This window comes from Anthonomus grandis, chromosome 5 (assembly GCF_022605725.1).
Source record: "Anthonomus grandis grandis chromosome 5, icAntGran1.3, whole genome shotgun sequence".
Taxonomy (NCBI): Eukaryota; Metazoa; Arthropoda; class Insecta; order Coleoptera; family Curculionidae; genus Anthonomus; species Anthonomus grandis.
In genome coordinates, this window is record NC_065550.1 from 17240288 (window position 1) to 17264539 (window position 24252).

Consider the following 24252-nt stretch of genomic DNA (forward strand, 5'->3'; position numbering starts at 1 on the left):
TTATTTACTATTTATACAAATTTTAATTTGTTGTGATTTACTTGAAATTATTGTTAATAGTTTAATTTTACTTATAATACATAAGAGTCTAACTTTGTCAAAATTTAATTTTAGGTTTAGTTAAGCAAAAATTGTATTAATGGTACAAATTATAAAGAGTAGAGGGGATAAAATTACTTCTTGCATTATCAGGAAAGTCAAAATGAAATCTATTTTCTTGTGGTATATAGGTAAAATAGAATATCCAAAGTATCCAACATGATAATTATAGGCTAGCTTTTGTGACTGGTTGCTTACAAATAAATTTAATACTTAAGTTTTTGTTATGAACCCTTAACTTATTTCTGTCACCCAGAAGATGACCTAAAATACACTGAAATGTTGACATAAAAAAAAAGTTTGGAGGTTATTTTCAGAGTATATATTATAGACTATGTTCAATTAATGTTATTTTAGTGACATTAGTTTTTTAGGGTTAGTTGAATATGGTACCAAAATAACCTCCAAACTTTTAAAAAATTTCTTTATGTCAACATTTCAGTGTATTTAGTAACATTTCAGGGTAACAGAAATAAGTTAAGGGTTCATTACAAAAACTTGATGAAACCATAAAATTTCAGCTTAGGCAATAGGAGATAGAGATTAAAAATATCAATGGCTTTTGAAAAATCTAGAAATACCAAAATATGTATATATCCTTCATTTCTGAAAATATTATCAAGAACAGATGATGTACTAAAATTTGAAGTTTTATTAATAGTAAAATAGATCAATATTTGATTAAATATAAAGCATTCACTTAGAAGTCTTTGAGAGTGTGGAAAGAATACTTGATTCTTAACTCAGAAAAATGGGACAGCTGACAACTATTCTAGCTTGTTTGTTTTCTGTAGCCTTATTAATAATGTGTAAAGAAAATTAAAAGTGAATTTAGGACGAATATTTAGAGTGTTTGATAAAGATGTAAAATAACTTAATTCCATTAGAGTTTGAGATGTTACCAGTTTTTCTATATTTTTGACAATGATTGCTTATCTTTTAAGACTTAGATGGAGACTCACCATTTAAGCAAGGATCTTTTGGCCAAGGTGCATGTTTAATAAAAATTTCTATAATGGATAGATTGAATTGTTTTAGTTTAGTTTCTAAGCATTTTTTCCATAAATTTTAAAATGATCTTATTTGAAATTTCATTGATTAACATTTGTAAATAGTTAAAAACATTTTAGGAAGTAGTTTTTGATATTAGGGATGTATGCTAAAGGTATGGTCATGAATTTCTTGATTTTATAACTTATCAATAAATGCTTTTCTAGAGCCACTTTAAATGAATCTAAATTTTCAATAGCTCTAATCAGTGGTAGTTAGAGATTATATTTGTTTAGGCCATTAAAAAATAATGAATTTTGAGTATGAAACTTTGATTAATAAATATTGAGGTGCTTGCCCAATTTTAATTTGGTGAATAAAAGTAAGTGTGTTCAAGCCATAAATGTTCTTTAACTAGCAACCAATTTAAAGTTTGCACTATTTCTTTAGTAGGAGTAAATCTTTTATCTAAAATCACATGCAGTGCTCTTTTTTTATATTTTTTGAAGCTTATAGATAAATTATTTTGTTTTAAAAGAAATAATATGTTGTACAGGAATTGAAATGTGGTACTATAACTAACATATTTATAATAGTGTATATAACTAACATAAAATGAACCTGCTTTCTGCCATCTTTATATTTATATCTATTGCCAGCAATAGGTTTGTCCCTCACCACAAACCTATTGCCAGCTGCCTATAAAATGCTTAATTAGTTTTTGTGATATTGACCTTTAGGTCAATATGGCTGCACCAACTGATTATACTGACTGATACTGACATAATTTGATTTTATGTTTTTTGAATGGAAGAACATCTGAAGATCATTTGAAGAAAGGTAGCTTGTGCAATTATTAACATCATGTAATTGAGTGATTTATATATCTAATAAATGCAATATGATTGAAATGCAATAAGCTATGATTATATTTACTACTACTTTAATAATTTCCCAATTTTAAAGACTACATATTATGTATTGCCATATTTATGTTAATAATTTAATGTTTTAGGGTAAATTCACTCTCAGCATTTCATTTTCATGTGTTGTATGATAGGTTTATTTATAAAGTATAAATGTTTATAAATAGAGTAACTAACAAAAGAGTTCCCTGAAACATATTCTTCAATACTGACACCCTTTTACTTCAGCACATTTCTAGTATTAAAACATTGTTTCAGTGAATCCATGCTACTAAACTAACTCTTTTCAAACCAATGGCTGAATTAGAATTGCTTGACCTTACTGCATTACATATAGCAGCAATACATGGACAACAAGACACCATAAGGAATTTGGTAGAGGCTGGAGCAGTCATAGATGCAACTGCAGAAGATGGATGGACTCCACTTCATCTGGCTGCTCGCTATGGCCATAACAGTGCAGTTGTTGAATTGCTTGATAATGGTTCCAATATGTATTTAAAGAGATTTATTGATCTTACACCTTTTCATGAGGCTGCAAAGTGGGGGCACCTAGAAGTGGTTAAAACTTTTGTAAATAGGGGAATGGATTGCAATGTTAAAAACTGTATGGGTACCACCCCTTTACATGAAGCAGTTGCCAATAACCATAAAGATGTTGCACTTTATCTCTTAGAAATTGGTGCAGATGTTAATGTTACCTGTTCTCTAGATTTTACACCTTTATATTTTGCTGCCCAGGAAGGCAATATTAGTATAGTAAAGGCTTTGATTTGGAGAGGAGCTGATGTAACTTTGAACAATACTTTATATGTAGCCTCTTGCGAGGGACATGTCAATGTTGTTGCTGAACTTCTGAGCTCGGGTGCATTGGTAAATGGTAAAAATGAGATATCTCGCACACCATTACATGCAGCTGCAGTTAATGGCCATTGTTCAGTTATGCAGTTGCTTTTAGAATATGGTTCAGAGGTTAATTTAGTGGATAATAGTGGATTATCAGCTTTACATCTTGCAGCATCAAAGGGCCATGCCCATGCTGTATCAATGTTACTGAAAAACCATGCTAAAGTGAACTTGGTTGACATAAACAATCAATCTGCATTGCATTTTGTAGCCATAGGTGGTTGCTATAAAACTTATGTATACCTAATAGACTTTAGTGCTTGTGTAAATATATCTGACATAAATTTATTTACCCCTTTGCACTTAGCTTGTAAGCATGGACATGTAGATATTGTAAAAGGTCTCATAAGTCATGGTGCCTTGGTAAATAGTACTAATAGAGATTTGCATACTCCGTTGCATATTGCTGCTGAAAATAATCAAGTAAAGGTCATGGAGATTTTGGTAAAAAGCACTGATTTAGATGTGTTAAATATTGATGGCAGAACTGCTTTACACATTGCATCATTAAAAGGCTATTGTTCTGTAGTAGAAACATTAATTTCTGCTGGAGCTGATTTAAGTTTATGTGATAAAGATGGCAATACAGCCCTTCATCTAGGCTCTAAGCATTTAAGTATCATAACTGCCCTTATTAACAAAGAGGTCAATATAGATTGTAGAAATGCTGATGATCAAACTCCACTACATTTGGCTTCAATACAAGGATATGTTGGTGGTGTTAATGCTTTACTTGAGAAAGGTGCAAAAGTTAATGTAACAGACTCCCATCAAAACACAAGTTTACACTATGCAGTTAAATATAATCAATTTGGTATTGTTAAGGCTCTAATAGAGCATGATGCTCAGTTAGGACTACTGAATAGTGATGGAAATTCACCTTTGCTTTTAGCAACCAGCAAAGGGCTACGGAAAGTTGCAAATCTTTTATTAAGTCATGGTGCAGATTAAGTTTTAGTTTGTGAGACTAATCAACCTATATTATAATTTTAGATATAATTTCTCAGTTATCTGAATAAATTTAAAACAAAAGTTTAGTGAAATTTTTCTCATTTGATTTTAACTAACCCCTCATGTATAGAAAATGACCTAGAACCCTTACATTTGGCTTTCAATTCAATTTAACTGTAAAATATAGTAAATTGCTTTGTTGTTACTACATAAGAAATAAGTTGTTCTAAAGACAATAGTAAAGACATTAACTAAACAAATGACAGAAAGGTATGAAACACATAAACACTAAAGTCACATCACATAAATAATATGATTTACTGGTCAGAAATTTGTTTGTTTCCATAGGTAGTCTTTTTCCAGTCTCAATTATAATTTAATAAATATTTTTGTTATCCTGATATGTAATAGAGCCACAAAAAAGTTCTGAAGATGGAATAGGCAACATCAGCATGAATTTCTCATACTGAAATTTTCTAAAAACTAACAGATCATTTCCAAAATATAAACTTAAATTTCAATGGGTTTCAATGGATCCTGAGGTTTGGTTCCATGTGAATATCTAATAGGTCTTTTCTGCAGTAGAAAATACTGATAACTCAACTGATACTAATAAATAAATGAACGTGTACATTGGGCAAGTTAAGCACACCTGTTATTCCCAATAACACTTGAGAAGCAGAGTAACCAGACAAGATTTTAAAGTTGAAGAAGTAGTCATTCTTGCAGTGGAGTTAATAGATCAATGGGTAACTAAAAGTGTTTCGGTCATCCTTCACTAAATTTATTTAAAAAAGATAAATCATCATCAGGGATAACAAATTAAGGGGCTTTGTCAATTCATTTTACAACTTCTAGTGCCTCAGACAAGGTTAAAATACACTTAAATACATGAGAAAGGGACATAACTATTCAATAGTTGTATTACTATTGACCGGTTGATAAGTATGTAGTTTTAACATTTTGTAAATCCAAGTTATGTCATGTATTTAAATGTATTTTAACCTTGTCTGAGGCACTAGGACTTATAAGATGAATTGAAAAAGCACATTAATTTATTATCCCTGATGATGGACATGTTATATGTCTGAAACATGTAGGATTTATAGTTTTTAAAATAAATTTACTGGAGGATGACCAAAACACTGTTAGTTACCCATAAACAAGATTTTGTTGCTTGTAAAGGAATTTGCAATGGTCAAATTTGAGAAACCTCTCTTAGAAAGTTAATTATCAAATTAAATGTGGTCAATAAGACATTTAAATATAGTTTTAGGAATATTGAATATTAAAACATTTAAATAACCAGAGTTAACCACCCAGATATTTAGTCTCTATTGCAACAATGTCTGAATTATGCAAAATATGGTTGTATTATCTACAAGGTATTTTAAATTGATATCTTTTAATAATAATAATAATAATAATAATAATAGTTTATTAACGGTGATGAGATACAACCTTTTCTATGTAAAAATATTTAATCATTGATAATATAAAAAAAAATTGGAACAATTACAGACTTGATGACATACTCATATATTCACATTTATCAGAGATATTTAAAATAAAAACATAAATAATGCAGGCTAAGTTCTAATAATAAAAATGAAAAACATTACAAAGGTTGACTATTTAAAAATATTTTGACTTTACTCTTAAATGAATTTAAGTAAAGGTTAAAAACGTCAATGATTTCCGGCGGTAAATTCACCTCCCTACACAATCTGGCTAATGGGGAATTAAATGCATAGTTTGTTCTGAAATGTGACTCATTAAAAAGAGAGTGAACGCGAAGCACCCTTTGAGGTACAGAGAATCTAACAACACCTAAAAGCTCTGGCATGTCAGTCAACGAATTTACAATTTTATAGAACAGAAGCAGATGTAAATAAATACGCCTAGTTGTTAATGTTAATAACTTTATGTGCTCATTTCTAAAATTTAATGGAAAATCAAGCTTTAAAGCAACAAAACGTAAAAAATATGAAGATCCCTTTTAATTTTGCTTTTATAGACCTCATAGCTTGGAGACCAGACCCACAGTCCCACACTGATAGAATGGAACAGTATACAGATTTGAAGCATTGTACACTATCAAAATCCGCAAGTATGTATTTAACAAAACCAACAAGCTTTATAGCACAGCCCGATATGTGATCATTGTGCAAGTCAAAACAAAGTCTTTAGTCAAAAATAACACTAAGGTCTTTTATATGGTCTAAGTGAATAAGTTTCTTTCTTGAAAAGCTAATTTATAGAACATTTAGCAAGATTAAGGTGCATACAATTCAGGTAACACCACCCTGCAAAACTATCCAGAGCCCTCTGCAAGGCCACATAGTAGTTTTAATATGTGTGTTAATCTGTAGTTTTAATAACTTTAAAAATTCTTGTCATCAGCAAATAAAAGTAACTGGCTTGCAAATATACAACGGAAAGGTGACAAATGAGCGCCCTGGGGCACTCCAGATGCAACATATATGTTAGAAGAGTCAAACTTTAAAATCTTCACCTTTTGACCACGATCGGAAAGATAATTACCAATCCATTGCAGAAGAGGTCCATGAACTCTCAAGCCCCCAAATTTACCCAAAAGCAGTTGATGATTCACCCCGTCAAAAACCTTGGAGAAGTTCGTATTAATAAATAAACGGCATCTACCTGACATCGTCTCTACAAGGCCCCTAACAAAATCTATTCATATGCGAGCAGGTTGGTAACAGTAGAGCGACCAGGAATAAATCCATGTTGGGCTGTAGAAAAAATATCCTTAAAAGCTGGATACATTTTTTGGCGAATAATTTGTTCAAAAATTTTGCCAAAGATAGAAAACTTAGAAATACCCCTATAATCCTCCACATTTGTTTTGTCTCCACTGTTAGGTATAGGAGTAATATAAGTTACCTTCCAGATATCAGGAAAGAGACCTGTGGACAAGTGTATATTAAACATTTTAGATAGTAAACTAGATAGAATATACTGGCAGTTCTTAATAAAACAAGGTGGAATGCAATCGGGTCCAGCCCCCAACTTATTGTTCATATGTGATATTGCATTAAACACATTTATAGGGGTAATATAGAATGAGCCTAGATTGATGGTTTTTAGATAGTTATAGGACTGAGGAGTAGAAGGTGTATTGCAACAGACAGGCAAAATAATGTTCAAAAAGCTCTACAATATCAGATTGCTGTCAGATGAATCACCAAAACCATTAAGTTAGGAAAACAATCTTTTTTATTTCTATTTTTGACATGATCTGATAGTAGAACTTCAAAAAGTTCTACTATGAGAGCCAATAGACTCCTGAACATCTGAGATATCTGCATGATAAGCATTTTCGTATAAATTATAACTCAGAGAATACTGCATAGTCTTCAACAGACTTAGTGACTTTAAAAGTTCTGTGTGCCCTCTTTTTTTCAAAAATCAGTGCTTTCATGGTAATATGGAAATTCCTGAAGCTCCTGAAGAACCTCGCGCATTTCAAACTTCAAATCTAAGGCTGGATGGTGGACATCACATCCAGTAATAGGTGTATTCGAAATGCTTACTTTCACCTTTAAGCTACTACCGATTACAAGGTCTAGTACATTGCCAGATATATTGGGAAATGAGTTTAGCTGATATAAATTTGAGTACAATAAGAAGTCCAATAGGGCATCAGCACTATGAGGTGTGCTGTTTAAGGGGGTGGGCACAGCTTCATATTCATCATTTTCCCAGCAGGCATTAGGCAGGTTAAAGTTACCACACAGAAGAACATCATCATGGGCATTATTGTTCAGGATGTAATTTAATGAACTGCAGAACTCGTCATATACCGGGTGTCCCAAAAGTATGGACACACCCAAAAATCTTGGGAAATATGGGCGCTAGAAAAAATCTTTAATACAAAAGTTTCGGGGAATCAATCGGTGCATCTGATGGTGACCTTAAACTTCAAGCGATTTTTTTAAACGGGAACCCCTATTTTTGACACCGGATTCTGAAAGAGCAGAAAATTTGACGTCCGGGTATGTATTGAGGTATGAGGTTGAAATAATCCTGAGAGGTCAAATAGAGGTCAAATAATGGCTTCTTAAAAATCTCGCGAGTTCAGTGGTAAAAGAAAACAAATAAAGGTCATGCCCTAGGTAAGTCTTAACGAGGAACCCAACGGTGACCTTGGATTTGACGTTGAACCTCATTTTCAAGTTCATTTGAAGGTCGACCTCATTTCTTCAAATGGAAATCCTTATTATTTGACCTCTTGTGATTACTTCAACCTCATACCTCAATACATACCCGGACGTAAAATTTTCCGCTCTTTCAGAATCCGGTGTCAAAAATAGGGGTTCCCGTTTAAAAAAATCGCTTTGACCTTTTAGCGCCCATATTTCCCAAGATTTTTGGGTGTGTCCATACTTTTGGGACACCCTGTATACAAGGTGTCGAGGCAGAAGGAATATATATATATATGCTGCCAATTAAGAGCCTATACTGATCAATAGTAATCATATTTCTGGTACCATACAAATAAATATGGCTTAAAAGTGACTACATAAAAAATTTCTTTAGTTGTAATCTAGAAACCTTTAAATATAAAAAAGTAACAATCCTTAATGACATTTTCCTTACGGAAAACAATTTGAAATTAATGTCCCAATGAATGCTATATTTATGTCATTGTTTAGTGCTCAGTGACGTACGTGTAAAATGTTTCGAGGAAATAGAAAACAAAAATGTTAATGCATTTGGTCGAATACCAACACACGCCATTTATCAGAAAATGCGCGTAACCAGTCGCCTTGGAATTTTTTTTTAGGCCGTCTAAATGCGAAACGCCTTCTCTTTACAGGTTTTGCACCAGTGCCTAAATCGTAGGCTTTTACGCACTTTCTGCAGGCGGCCTTCGGCTCGTTTTCTTAACAAAGATTCTGCAAATATGGCCGGATAACAACATTTATCGTTCACCACAATACATTATTATTTCGGCTGTAGACAAAGAAGAAAGTTGAAAGCAAGCTTGATGGATATTTAGGTTCTATTATCTATTAAAAAAGAAATTGATTAATGTTTATCTTAGAAACACATTTCTTTGAGAAACCTTAGCATAAAATTTAATTTTTAAAGATTTTACAAAATTCACATAAATGACCATCATAGTATATTATTATTCATTAAATGGTTGACCATGGTATATTTACGAAATAAATTTTCAGACCGACTAGTTTTTGATGAAGTAATCTGTTAGGCAAACAGAAATACATTGCAAGGATGATGTGCTTTACACTTAATTCATCACTATGTAGAATGTTATGGATTTTTTATGGCCTGTCAAAGATGTAATATAGTTTTCTGTGATACACTAATACTTCCCCTACCTAACATGCAAAAAATGGTCAACTTATAATTTTTCTTCTATCAATATTAAATTCATGAAGCAATCACCTTCAGTATGCACAAGGAAACTTTTTGATTTTCTCTGACTAATTTAACGACCAGTCGATCTGCGTCGTGATTCTGTTAATTTCTGACAAGACTAAATACGTCCTTGGAGGCCACAGTCTAGTGAACCGGGAAGTCGCTGACTTTGTCCGCGTTTCAGCCCGCTAGTTCATCCTAAAATAACCGGGATCCGCCTTTGTATTCGCCTCCACGAAAACCTAATTTGAATTCAGGTCTTGCATGGTCAAATATTTTTTGATTGCTTTGTTCAAAAGTTGCTTGTTCATACCACTTTTTGTCTTTGAATTAACGCACGTGAGTACATTGATTTTGTATAGCGGAAAACAGAAACAAATAGTTTTGAACTAGATGTTTGCAGTGATCATTGGTTAAGGCACATATTACTCTTCAAAAACTAGCATACATGATTACTAATTTAATTTAATTTTATTTAGAGTCATTATAAATGCAAAAGGTGTGGTTGCATTTTTTCTAAGCATAATTTCAGAAGCAGGTTTTTTAATGTATTATCATGCATTAAGATTTTCTGTTTATGTCTCATACATTTCAAGTAGGTCTGTGGAGAAAATAGTCTGCGCTAAATTAACAGTCAAGTTGCAATAAAATAAAGCGAACATTCTTGATTTTTGCTTATTTGCTTTAATATTTTTTGAATTCTTTGGCAGAGAATGTCAGTGTGCGGTCTTTTGGGTATTGAATGACTGATAATTAAAGTTGACTAAGAGAAGTAAGATTAATCAATGAAAATTATTTAAGTATGTTAACTGAAATTTAGCACCACTTTTGAAGAATGAATATGATTATTATTCTTATGAATTTTTATTCTTGACACAGGATACTTGATTAGGTAGTATGGCAATATTTGCCCTGCTAACATGTACGTAAACCAGAATACTCGCGACTCGAATGGTAAAATTCTAATGTTGGTGTTAACATGTAATATATAAGAGTTTGCATAATTCAAACAAAGGCTTAAAACATATACATAAATCCAACAATAAACAATCAAAATCCTTGCAGATTGTGTGCAAATTCTAAAAAATTCATTATGACGTATCTCATGATATTAATAAAACGTAAAGTCATCGGCAATGACGCGGCTCGTTCAACTATAGCTAATTTCAAGTCAGATTTAAGTGCCATATTCAGGTATTATCGCTTACGTATTTGCGGTTATGATACTCGTAAACCAGATGTCAGATATGGACAAAGAACTGGTATTTTCTTTGTATCCATTTGCGATATTAGATACAAGCTATCTGGTACAAATTTATTTACAAAAAAAATTATAATACAGATTGGTACAAATTTGGTAAATTAAAAGATATACATACATACATACCACCTTTTCTAAAGTATGGTAAAAGGTTAAAGTTCAAAACGAGTATACATTATTGCCATTTAAAATGTTCTCTAGTCAGCTGAGAGGCGCGTGCTTTGTGATAACACACTGTAGCCAAATACGAATTTATATTCAAGGTTTACTTATTACCGTAACATCATTAGACAAATACGTATGTGTGGGTTAAATATATTTATGTTTTATAGGGCGAATATTTACTTATTTTAGTTTTCGTTAGAGTTCGTATCTAACAGACGACATATCTCGGACTGTTAAAAACGAACTATCAAAAATCTATTAATAAGTATCTATCTATTAATATTATAAGTATAGTGTTTTAAGAAAATTAGATTAATAAATTTGCATTGACGCAAAAGTCGAATGATTTTGGTGTCAAATTTTGTTCTAAAAATTTATAATTGGATTGTTTGATATTTTTTCATTAAATCGTTACTGGCGTTCACGATGTTGGTCATGAGGTTTTTATCTTTTCTTCCAACAAAAAATGTAATATTAAAAATAATTTTAAGAAAATTTTTAATGAAGTCAGAGTATTTAAATTTTTAACGTGGTAAAAATATATGTGATTATGGAATTTCAATAAAAGGTACTAAAGGGTATTTTCCAAAATATCAATTAAAAAAAACCACAAGAGGCTAAAGTAATAAAGCTAATATATATTAATATAATAAAGTTAAGTTAAATAAAGATTAAATTTAATAAAATAAAGTTAAATAAATCAAAATAAATAAACGGCATTTACTCGCAAAATTTAACTACTAAAACTTTTCCTATTAAACCGTTTTTCGTTCTCTCTTTTCCAGCTCACAATTGATACATTTACATATCTGTATACATTTTATGCTGAACAAATTAAAATTGATTATCTTGTTTATTTTCACGGTTTTATTGGATATTACTACTGAAATACATGCATAAGCACAATAATTTAAAAATAAATTATGAATGTAACAAAAATGTTTTACAACTAGCAAGAGAGAGTGGCTTATAACGTTTTATATAGATAAATAGTTTCTACTATGAATTTTTGGTGGGTAATATTTAATTGAAGGTCTAGTATATGTAGCCTAAGGTGTACCCTTATTTATTAAAACATTGTTTATTATTAAAGCAAACTGAACTCACAAGGTTAGATAGTGCTTAAATTGGTAATTCATTCCAGCTTTTTTATTGCTTCTTGCCAGTCATTTTCTAGGTTTCATACATAACAATAATAAAAATATTTGCAATTCACCAAAGGCAAACTCCAACAAGTGATTAAAGAACACCAGTCTTTGAAAGTTGTAAATTTTGTTTAGAAGAATGTTATATATTTTCAAATACCTGTACAGTTTTAACATTAAATTTTTTACAGAATTTTACCAAAGAATGTATTTTTAGTATTCATACTTATTTAACAAAATCCTCAGGATAATGTTGGGTCCTATAATATCGTTATTTCCTATACATTAGGTTGGTGGACCCTAATGTCTTAAAATTAAAATGTATTGTGCAAATAAAGTTGCTTGTTAAAAAGCAGGAATTCCGCAGGAATCCCACATTGTGTCATGTTTGTTAATCTATTGAATTATTAAAAGATTTACACGCTGTAAGGCACTATTATTTGCTTGCTCTTGGATTGTTAAATGTAATATGAACTCACAACAAATGTGTCTATATGACACTTCAAATATGACTTTATTTATTTTTTAGTCTATTGTTTTTAGGATGGTAGTTATCCATATTATTACTTTTATAAACACGATTTATCACTTATTGAGAGTATTGAAGACTACTGTCACAAACTTCAGGCTAATATTGATGCTTTGGGTGAATTGATTGACATTTTCTTGACACTGGCAAACGCCATAATCATTTTCATCAAAAATCCTAGAGGATTGAGCCAGGCTTGACTTCTTTTGTGAAGTTTCACAGAATTATCTGTTCTGTAAATTTCAAGTACATCCTGATAAAAATGAAGCTATACATAGTTTCTAAGGTACTGTGATTTTAGCCTTTATATTCCAAGAGGACAATGTGAGGATATTGTATTATCATGATTATGTTGAACATGATTGATCATGATTATATGAAGAGATCGAAAGTTTTCTTTTATTTATCGACATTACTAAAATTAATTTCGGGTGGCTTACTGGAATCTGTTTTTCAATTTAAGTCTCGAGTTAGTTTAATTTTATTTATAGCATTATGAATACATGATAGATTTTTTATTAATTCATGGTTTAAGGTTCTGTTAATATCAGCTGTATTGTTTAATGAAACAATTTTTTCTGAGAAGTTTAATCCTAAATATTAAAATTACATACATCCATAAAAAACGAGCAGTCAAAAGTGGTACAAAAAGAAACAATAAGCGACCATCTGTCGTCGATATTAAATTAAAATACTGATTTATATTATCAAAAATGGAAGTACGCCTTACATGGAATTAGTGGATTTTAACGAAGCATTCGATAATGTTAAACGCTGTCAAATTTTAAAACATCGTATTAACGACGTTTTATATTATTTCCCAAGACTGACGTCCGATCTGACCCTATTTAACTTCCAACAAACTATCATCTCCGCAATACTTAATGTAAATGGCGAACCAGATATCCCACGTAGGATTGTCGTAATAAAAAAGCAAACACACGATGACGACACGTTTGGTAAAATGCGATACCCAGGCGCATCGACCAAACAAACGGTGTGGCGGTGGAGGCGGCATCACCTTCGTTGCTGCCGACGACCTTGCCGCCTCTCGGTCCTAATTTACCCGTCCGCTCCCTATTGGAAATCAATAGTTGAAGAGGAACGTGATGAGCATTTTTTTGTCATTAATGCATGCATATTAATGAATGCTCCTAAAAGGAAGGTCATAGAGTGGGCCACGTTTTGGCATTTAATGATGTAATGACATTATTGAACCATGAACGTCAAAAAAAAATCGTATATTAAGTCTTGTTAGGGAAATGTATAGTTTTTTAATGTTTTCTAGCATTATGTATACATGCAATCCTCGATAAAAATTAAATTTAATTAAAAGAACGTAAACCAGTCTTAGAAGTCTTAGAACAAAGGAATAAAACGGATAAAAACATTAGTGAAACTTATAAAAAGGACAAATACGGGTGTTTGTCGAAAATTATAAATAAAAAAATGTTAATTTCATAAAACATCTTTTCTAATTTTGTGTGTAGTTTTAGTGATCCAGTCCAATTTCTTTTAATTTTTAAGGGCTTAGTTGGATAAATGGTCAAAAAAAAATCCAAGCTTTTCAAATTTTTTCTTTAATTTCCAACGTTTCGGCCTATATTTAGGCCTTCTTCAGGCCAAACAGAAACATCAAAGCTTATTGTTTAATTGTGATAAATAGAACATAGTGGTTTCACATCATCGTATTTGGTTTATTTATTGTTGAGGAATATTTACCTGTTGGTGCGTAAGTAACAATGATTGTGTACAATTGTAACGTGTAATAACAATTACTGTTACTTACGCACCAACAGATACATATTCCTCAACAACAAAACATACAAATACAACATAGAGCTTTGATGTTTCTGTATGCCCTAATATAGGCCGAAACGTTGGCAATTAAAGAAAAAATTTGAAAAGATTGGATTTTTTTTTGACCATTTCTAAACTCTTAAAAATTGGCTCTGTTATTGAATATACATATCCTTAAGCATGTGATTTTAAAGCAAATGTGCAGCATGTATTTGAATGTGAGGTGTGTCTTTCTGAAGTAGTTCTCAGTCTCTCAAAGGTACTGGACTGGTAATCGAAGAGGGTGGAGGTAGCTTTTTTTGGTTCTTACGGATTGACCGAAGTGGTCTTTTTGGTGTGAGGCTCTAATATAGACTTATTTACCGACGGTCTTACATTTTTTCTATAATTAAACAAAAATATAGCTTTGCAAATGCGTGGATGCAATAGATAACATAACATGACCTATAATAATAGATTTTCTTGTAAGTTTAAACGATATTGAAAAGGCTCTAAATCTTTTACAGAAACCCCTTAATGGAATGCAGTATCATAAGTGTGATCTGATCGGTATGAAAGAAGCCTTTCTTGCTATAGCGATACCACGTTTTTCGGCACTATGACAGCCTGAAGCTAGTTTTTTATTCCAACAATTAAAGTGATGTGAGTCAAATTTTAAATTTTATCGAATAGGTTAAGGGCAAGGAGACTGGATATAAGGAGGCTGATCTCCGCGCTTCCTAAATGAGATGACGCGTACGCAAAATTGAACGATAACTGGGTTCGCTCAAGAGTATATCCATCTTGGCGCTGTTGGTCAGAAGTGTTTCTATTTTCACTCGCGTCAGTTTGACGTTTTCAAAAGAGAATTTTTGATTTATTTTAAATTCATTTTCAATGGGAATAAGGCGTAACGTTCGCGGTAACAACCGGCTCTCATTCTGTTCTGAATTCTCATTCTGAAGAAAAGGATTTTAACTCTTTTTAAGACTCCACAGATCAGTATATTATTATATAAGTATGAATAATTTTTTTAAATTCTTCATATATTTTTCGAATATTATAATATATCAAAAACTGTTTCGCATAAACTACGTTTTTTTTTCGTTTGTACAGGATGAACATAGATTTCGAAAGTGGCGAGAAGTATTTGATTACATTAGAAAAGGTAAACATGTATATGTGAATTGCACTTTCCTAAAAATGATTTATCCTAAAGTAATTGATCCTGATAGGAGTATAAAATACTTGTCAGACACGAAAGCAACGTTATGAAGAATGGCATGTCAATACTTAAAAATGCCGAAAATCTCTTTATCATTAACATTATCAAAAGGTGAGTCTCGCCAATCAGAGTGAGGTACACTTCTGACTAATAGCGCGGATGTGGCAACTTTCGGAAACTAGTTTTCGTTCATTTTTGAGTACACAGATTTAGCATACAGATCAGTCTCCTTGGTTAACGAAAACTTGATTACTATCACACTAATTCTTTTTTAGATCAGAAACTCTTCAGATCATCCTCGTATTGTTTTTGTATTGTCCCTCATTGGTTAAAAAATTAAAAAAGTGTAACTATTACTAAGTTTACACGTAAAATTAATGCGAATTAGAGCAAAAACGCTTTGGCATGTGTTTACCCAACGATTTTAAGAAGAGGTTTTAACGTTGACGTTAACTAGCTGCTTTTATTGCCAACCTAAATAATTTATTGATAAATTACTTAGGTTGAGAATATTGAGTAAAAATATATCCAATGAAAGAATATAATTCTTTAAATTTTTCGGAAAACACGATAAGGAACACCAAATCAAAATCGAAGTGAATATTTTTTCTGTCTAGGTTTTCACATTTTTGTTAGTTGGCAGCACTGAAAATTAATGCGTATTCCGATCTTCTCCCGTATACACATCGATGCGCATTACAGCAAGATTGTCTACATATTTAAAACCATAGAGTAATTAAAAGTATGAGAGGGTTCAATCCCATAGTGACAAGTAGGCATCATCTTTAACCTAAACTCGATTGCAGCGTACGGTTGCGGTCTAACCGAACTAAAATAATTGACATTTGTCACAGTCGGTAAAATAGTCTACTGTAATACCGATCCGTCATAGAAATCTGCCTTTCATTTCTATGACGGATCGGTATTACAGTAGACTATTTTACCGACTGTGACAAATGTCAATTATTTTAGTTCGGCTATTCAAAATTTTAGAATGGCGCGAAATTTAAAATTATTGACCCATTAAATCAATTTTTAACAGCATTCTCAAAATAGGACTAAATATATTATACTTAATCTCTAAAATATTGTCTTACATAATTGACCCATTAAATCTTTTTTTGATAGCGTATTGGGCTGTGAATCTCGATCACAAACTCTAAAAAATTATGAAATAGTGCAAGTGTATTAATTTAATTTTTGAAGAGGCTAAGAGTGATAATGTTTGTAATTTAAGTTTATTTTATACATTTTTTAATTGAATACATTAATGTTTTGACATTAAATTCATCAAATTTACTTTTAAGCTGTTAAATTAATGCATTTAGGCCCTTCAAAAAAATAAATTGTTAATTGCACATTTTCACTGATTTTTAGAGAATGTGAAAGAGATTTCACAGCCCAATACGCTATCAAAAAAAGATTTAATGGGTCAATTATGTAAGACAATATTTTAGAGATTAAGTATAATATATTTAGTCCTATTTTGAGAATTAAATGCTCAATACTAACAATGTTAATTTCACTGTTATCAACAAATTAACAAGGGTAGGGGTAGAATTTAAGTCAATTGTAAAGTAAGTTTATAATTTATTGTCTTAAAAGGGATCCTGATACAATTTGTTTTTGTGCTGCTTTAGCACAACACTGTCCATGGTATGTATTTTGCTTTTTACATTTTGAGGATATGATACAAAAATTACAATTTATCAAATTTATAAATTAATTATTTATAGACATAAGAACTATAATTCTCAAAAATATGCCCTAAAAATTTTATGTTTACTACCTACTTTTTTGTACAGAGGGTACCCGAAAATGTTAGGGGCATGGTAATATATAAAAACTAACCCTGTAATTAAAATATTCTTTATGGAGAGTATGATATTAAAAATTAGTTGACACTGATGTATACCCTTAATTCTAGATGTCATCGGTCCTTTTTCTTAAATATTCAATGAACATCCCTGGATCTTACTCCCATCTTATCGAGGTGAGGTACCTCCTTGAGTAGTGACGTGGTAGAATGGAAGTTGTTTTACTTATTGTGCTTTTGGTACTTCCTAGCAGCAAAGCACTGATGATACCTTTCGTCAGACCTAGTAAAAAAAATTTAAAAAAACTATGTTAAAAAAACTACTATATACAATATATATAAAATGTTTTGAATTGATTGATTTGAAGGGAGTTTTAAAAGAATTTTGTATTTATATTAATTAGTATCTAAAAAAGTTTTGATTAAAAAAATATATTTGATTATGATGAAGTATATATTATGTAATTGCCAGACTAAATATTATTTTAATTTATAGCTAAAAGATAGAGCAGTTAATAAAGCAATAATCAAAAAGAGTAAAAACCCTATGGTTGTTTATATAAAAGTATGGACCCGGTCGAGTATTTTCTTTTGAAAGTTGTTTTATGGTAGAGCGATTATTAGATGCCTGGTCACATACTGTACATAAAACTGTAAGTCCAGTTTCCTCAATTTTGGCACTGTTTTATTAAAACTTTCAATTCTATTGCAAGTAAGTCCCTAGTAAAAAAATATGCAATTGGTTGCTTCCAAGTTTTGTGGAGGCCATTGACCATAAAAACTAAAGCATGATTTGCAAACTGATTTCTTCTACCTATGGGCCCTAGGTCTACATAGCCATCAACCATATCATATAACCGATTGTACATTAATTGTTCTGACAGTGAAATTTCATCAAAAATTAATGAGCAATACCTATCAATTGCTTTCATTTTATTCACTCTTAATTTTAATTTACCAAAAAGCTTATCATTAATGTCCGCTTCAAAGGGTGCACTTTTTAAAAGTTTTTGTAGGGTAGATTTACTTGGTAAAGCTAGACTGCTTTTTAAAAACCTGTATGATTTTGGACCTCTTTTGTAGAGTGCTAGGGCATATACCTTATCTTTGGTTGTCCATGTTGGTCTTTTTGTTTTTAAATTTGTAAAGCAATTTTGAAAAAAAGAGGCTACTGAACAATCCATATTTTGCTCTAATTCTTTAAAAACTTGGGTTTTTGACAACTGATATGCCGCTTTCAATTTTTGTTTGCTCGAAAACAGTTTGCTTTTTAATTTGCAGATTCTGTTGCTTTGGGTTTTGTTTAGATAATTTTTTTTTTCTAGGAGTAAGATTTTTAACCCTTGTTTCAGAAATTTGACTCAACATACTAAATCTCTGTTTTTTTTGTGCCATTTTCTCCATCAATATGCCCTATGCTTCCCACAACCTTTCTTTTCAAATTAAGGTGAATGACCATTGGCCTAGCATAATTATGTTCATTCTGAATATTATATTGAGATTGCTGGATTATGACAGCAGGTAATATAGTCAATGTATCTTCCCAAGGTACTTGTGCCTCAACCAGTACTGGGGCATTTTGAATAATACTTGGGCCAGCAATTGGGAGAGCACACTTTCTTAACCGAGTATGTGTAGTACTAGTAAATGAAATATCATCAAAATGGTCTTGACATAAATAACACCTTGTTGAGGTAGCGCTTAAACCAAGTATTTTAAACCATTGGGACCTCCTAATAATGTCACTTTCAGGAAATTTAAAGAAAATTTTATTTTTGTATGAATCTTCAATAGGACAATAGTATGTATTAGAACAAGTGGGTGCCTTGCATTTAAAAATTAATTTTCCTGGTGATGACATTATTAGGGCAGTTTTAAAATAATAAACAACAATTTTAGGTGACTAGGACTTCCGGCGACAGGTCTTCAATTTCTTCTTCGGCTTCTGAATGTGGTTGTGCATTTTACTACAAAATACTGGGGCTTTTGATATGATTCTAAATAGTTTATTTTGACGGTTCTTGATCACACATTTTATCTGTGGGTTTCGGCCAACTTCCTAAATTTGGCAAAATTAATATCGCTATAACTTTTTCATTTAAATTTTAGGTTTAGGCTATTAGTAGTAAGATAGAGTAAATAAACTTTTTCATAAAAAAAATTATTTTCATTTGTATATACAATATACAGGGGATTCCATTTAACAAAAGTACATTTTTTCAAAGAAATTTTTTGTTTTCACCATTTTATCAGCAGAAAAAATCCTAGTTTGCAAATTTATCCGACCCTGTATCCTTAATATTAACAAAGATACCAATAGTGTCGAATTAATCGAAGGTATCCTGTATAGTGTCCTGTTGGCTTGGATCTCTATTGTTTTATAAATTGAGAAAATGATGGATTGTGTTTATTGCTAGCCGGAATTGGTACATTTTTTTAATTAGATGAGGTTTTAGTAAGAAACTCGAAAAAAGTATGTAGTGATAGAAGTTTACCGAATGATGGAATTAGTTTCGCAAAATTGGTTTATGGCTAAAGTTTTTGGAATGTATTATCATCTGAAATCTATTTAGTTATGGAAATTTCTCATTAAATAATAAAGGAGTTTACGCTTTTTATTGCTCAAAATATTTAACATTTAGATATTATAGAGTGTGTTAACAAATATTTTTCGATTGTCATCTGTGAAAACTGAAAGTGATGATAAGAATTTTTTTTTGCTAATGCCTTGGAGAAGTTTAGGAAAAACGAATATTAGACAACGACCACGCAAACTCGTATATTTTCGCTTCCGCTAGACCTTGTTTACATGCCAATAACAATTTTGTTTGCCAACATAAATATCGTTTGCGTGATTCAGGATAGAAAAAAACATTCGAATTAAATGTGTAAATCACAAACATAAAAATTCAACGAGAAAGGGGAAGAGATTTCTGACTGTCTACAAAATACACAATATATTATATCTATTTTTCCTATGAGAAAATTTGCCAAAAAATATTAATAATGGATCTTTTATGCGATTTTATTTCTTTATAAAAACCCGAGAAATATAAAACGTGTACACAAAGCAATGCAATGACCTTGTTATTTTTAAATAGTCATATGTCAGGTTAATATGGAGGTCAGAAATCTCTGGCACGTTGATAAGATAATTTGTTGCATTTGTTATTTGTAAATTTAAGTTAATCAACTGTCTAGTTTTACCCAAGTCGCAATACTTTGTAACTTTGTCCAGTGTATAAAAAATCTATGCCATAGAATGGTGACGTCTGTCACCTATTTCGTAACCCAAAACGAAACTTTTTCTTACTAAATTTTGGCTCAGGTGATGCAATCTTCATAAAACGTTGGCATAGTCTCAAGCATATCTCGTTATCTGACTTTGTCTTAGCATAATTGCGCAGTCCGTTGATCTGTATAGAATATAAAAATACCCGAGGATAACAAAACTTTCCAAACGAACATTTTTAAATTATTCTGTTTTAATAAATGAGGTGTCCAATCAATATTTGGTGTTGCAAAAGATGTATGAAATGTTAATTAGTTGTATACCATATACAGGGTGTCTTAAAAAAATCATTGTTAAAAGTTTTTTAATTTTACGAATGACATCTCTAAATGACATAAGTTAAAGAAGAATAGAGCTTATTACAACAGAGTCTGTAAGACAAACATATCTATTATTTAGTAAATCAGTTAGAAACTGAAGCAGTGACCAATGTAAAAAACTAAAGGTGAAAGATGGCAAGATTTGAAAGATAGGTATTTGTTTAATGTGTAACATAGAAACGTTTTCAGGAATGCTGCGTTTAGAAAAACAAAAAATGCCGATAAAAAGTTGCAAAACATTTTCGTTTACATTCTTTTTCAGGTTGTTTTTTTAAGAACCATACTGCATTTTTAAAAACATGTACTTTTTCAGATTAAATAACCTAAAATGGAACTTTTCTGTTTGAATAACTCTCGCATCGCTGAAAAAAAGAACATATAATGGTTCTTGTGATAATTAGAAAAAAAAACAAAAGGAATTCATAAAAATTAATTAAATACTATAGGTACTGTTTAAATAACACAGTGACAATTCATAATTTAAATAAATTAATAAATAGTTTATTCAATGAAAAACAATTAGTAATTAATAGTGAAGAAATAGTCCATACTTGCAGTGAAGTCGTAGGTTAAGGTAAAATGAAAATCCTGCAGTCTCCCTCCACTTATTTATTAAAAATTTAGTTATTTAAAATTCCCTAAAGGTTTCGGACACAGTGGTGTTCATCATCAGGGGGTAAAAGGTTTAAAATTGGTATTAGATATAGGCCCCAGGGTTTGATTACATATAAAAAAATAAACCCTCTGTTTATTATTATTGTTTTTTTTTATTTTATTTTTTTATCTTATTTATTTACATTCTGTATTTCATTCTTTATTTGACAAATTGTCAAAAAAAACAATAATAATAAATAGAGGGTTTTTTTTATATGTAACGAATAAATTAGCCAGTTACACTGTGAAAATTTAAAAGTACTCAAATATCGAATATAGTTAAAACATCTTATAACCCTACGTAATGAAAAATTAGAGGAATTATTTTACTTTTACGAACTCCCTAGAACAAGTTAAACAGCTAAGATATTTTTAATAAACAAAGCTTAAAATAGTATAATTGTTAGATTAGACACATAAGAAACAAAAGGATGAAGAAGGAAAAACCTGAGATGTTAAGGAGAATATACCTACAAGAACTTAATTTCTAGTAAGAACTAACAAGTTTGAGGAGCTTTATTTCCTTTCCTTCCCTATTATTTCCTTTCCATGACACTGATCTGTGTCATGCAGGTTGCATTTTTTATTTCCCATTTGTAGATATTTTTAAAAGTCAATATTTTGAAGAACTAAACCTAAAATATTGCTATCATTTTTTTCTTAGCAAGGGAGTTTGAATTATCACGAACGTTGGCTATATAGAGATAGTACTTATTTTCACTGTTTTGAGATTCTCATCATTTCATCATGTACATCTATGAATCTCTTCTATTCTACATTCCTTAAACATCTTATTATGAATTGTTAATGTAAATGATTTTTATCTGATATGTCTAAAATTTTAAGTATGTTAAACTGTGCGCTCTACTCGAGATCTTTGAAGTAACCACATGCTAACTAACTATAGGAATGAAACTCGTTATACAGAAGTACTTCTATTTACTTAATATAAACAACATAAAATCCCATTTTTGCAGACTATTTTGCCAAATTTACTGGTAGACTTTCTCATTTTTTACATTTTTTGGTTGAAAGATCCTTTCTCGTTCTTCATCGGTTCGATGTCCATTACATCTGATTTTAATGACTTCCGTGGATAAAACAACAAAGGAGTTAAAATTCAATTAAAAAATACGACAGAATGAAAACAAAGACTATTGAAAAAACAATCGAGACGAAAAAATAAGAATCAAAATATTAAGGTTTCAATGCAAAAGAAAGGATCAATAAATTAAACAATAAGTGCAAACTTAGTGAAATTCAAAAAATAACACCATTAAATAAATAATTACGTACTTATTTACGACTCATTACTCTCATTATGACTGAAGAGCAATTCAAGTAAAAAGCTAACATACATAAGCTAGGTAAAGATTAAAAAAGTTAGATAGGGCAATTAAGAAACAAAAGCAGTAGGAAGAAAAGAGGCTCAGAATTTAACTTAAAAAAGAAATCCGCTTCGAAGAATTTTGAAAGTGTCATGTGGGTTGCTTTTTTTTATTTCCCACTTGCAGAAGTTTTTAGGAGTAAATATTCGAGATAATTTATTTTGTCCTCCTATTATTGAGGTGTGATCTAATTGTTGTTTGTGTTGTTGTGATCTAATTGTCTAACACTCCTAACGATCCAATTGTCTAAATTTTAAATTAAAAAAGGATGTTATTAGAAATACGAATTCAGGCTAGTATTTAAATTATAAAGTTATGGTAAAATCAAACACTGACCTTCTGAAATGCTAAAAAACTACTAAAAAATGTTCTGCCTAATTTGTTGTTTGGCTGCAATTATCTAATAGATATAATTTTTGATGGCCATAAAATGAGGACCCTTCAGTGTTTTATTGCATTGAATTATTGCAATAAAACACATGATATGATAAATACTGTAAAGATGACCAAAACTAAATTGTCATTACTGTCCATTTATGAAATAATGATGCAAATAAAGTATTCCAAATATCTAACTTCAGAAATTGATCGTAATTTAGTACAGAGTTAAAACGAAATAGCAGTTTTTACAGGGTGTTAATAAAGTATGTAGACAAACTTTAGCCATCGAATCCTTGGTCACTTTGAAGATGAAATTTAATTTAAATATGAACATAAGTCCGCAACGACTTTATTTTCAAGCTAGCGGATATTAGCACTAGCAGAAATTATGATTTTGTTCTGAAGAATTGTAAAAGAATGGAATCTATTTTATATTAATTACGTATGCGTGTGATTAATACTCCATGCATTATAGTTGCTTTTAAACCCTTCGTGAGAGTAGATATAGATAATATTATGCAGCTTTCTTCCAAAAAGACTTTCGAAGAGGACCCTACAACAAGAACACAAAAAATTGTGCACCAACTAAACTTCATGTAATGTTATGATAACGTGTACAAGCACTTTGGTTCGACATTTTCCTATAAGAGTTGATTTTTGCTGATCACGTGAAAAAGTAACTTTAAAAATGAAATTTAAATCGAATACTATTCTTTTTATTTTTTATTATGTTTTTTGCGAAAAGTGATAATAAAATTTCATAATAATCATGATCTGAAGAAAATCCCCATGTCATAATTGAACAATATGCAATACGACTTTTCGATAAATACTTGGATCGGAATTATTAGTGACCACTTCATTGGTCCCCATTTCCTTTCCACCAGACCACCAGACGAATAGTACCAACGATTTTTAGAATTTGAGCTACCTGGATTAATGGAGGAAATTCCTCTAAGAGAACGACGTCGCATGTGGTACATGCAAGACGGTGCTCCGCCATACTTCAGTGTCGT

The 24252-nt window shown here is 30.9% G+C and overlaps 1 protein-coding gene across 3 annotated transcripts in view; it reads left to right on the top strand.

Annotated features, from left to right (window-relative positions):
* LOC126736267 (AN1-type zinc finger protein 6) overlaps window positions 1-24252 on the top strand; it is a 63807-nt gene that overhangs the window by 3030 nt on the left and 36525 nt on the right. The window contains exon 2 of one of the 3 annotated variants that reach the window (XM_050440540.1): window positions 2274-3958. The exons of 1 other annotated variant lie outside the window; for it this stretch is intronic. In XM_050440540.1, coding sequence (XP_050296497.1) covers window positions 2310-3872 — 1563 coding nt within the window. In that variant the 5' untranslated portion in view covers window positions 2274-2309 and the 3' untranslated portion in view covers window positions 3873-3958. Of the gene's footprint in view, window positions 1-2273; window positions 3959-14687; window positions 14824-24252 lie in introns of those variants that run through there. One more of the 3 variants, XM_050440544.1, reaches the window with a different exon arrangement.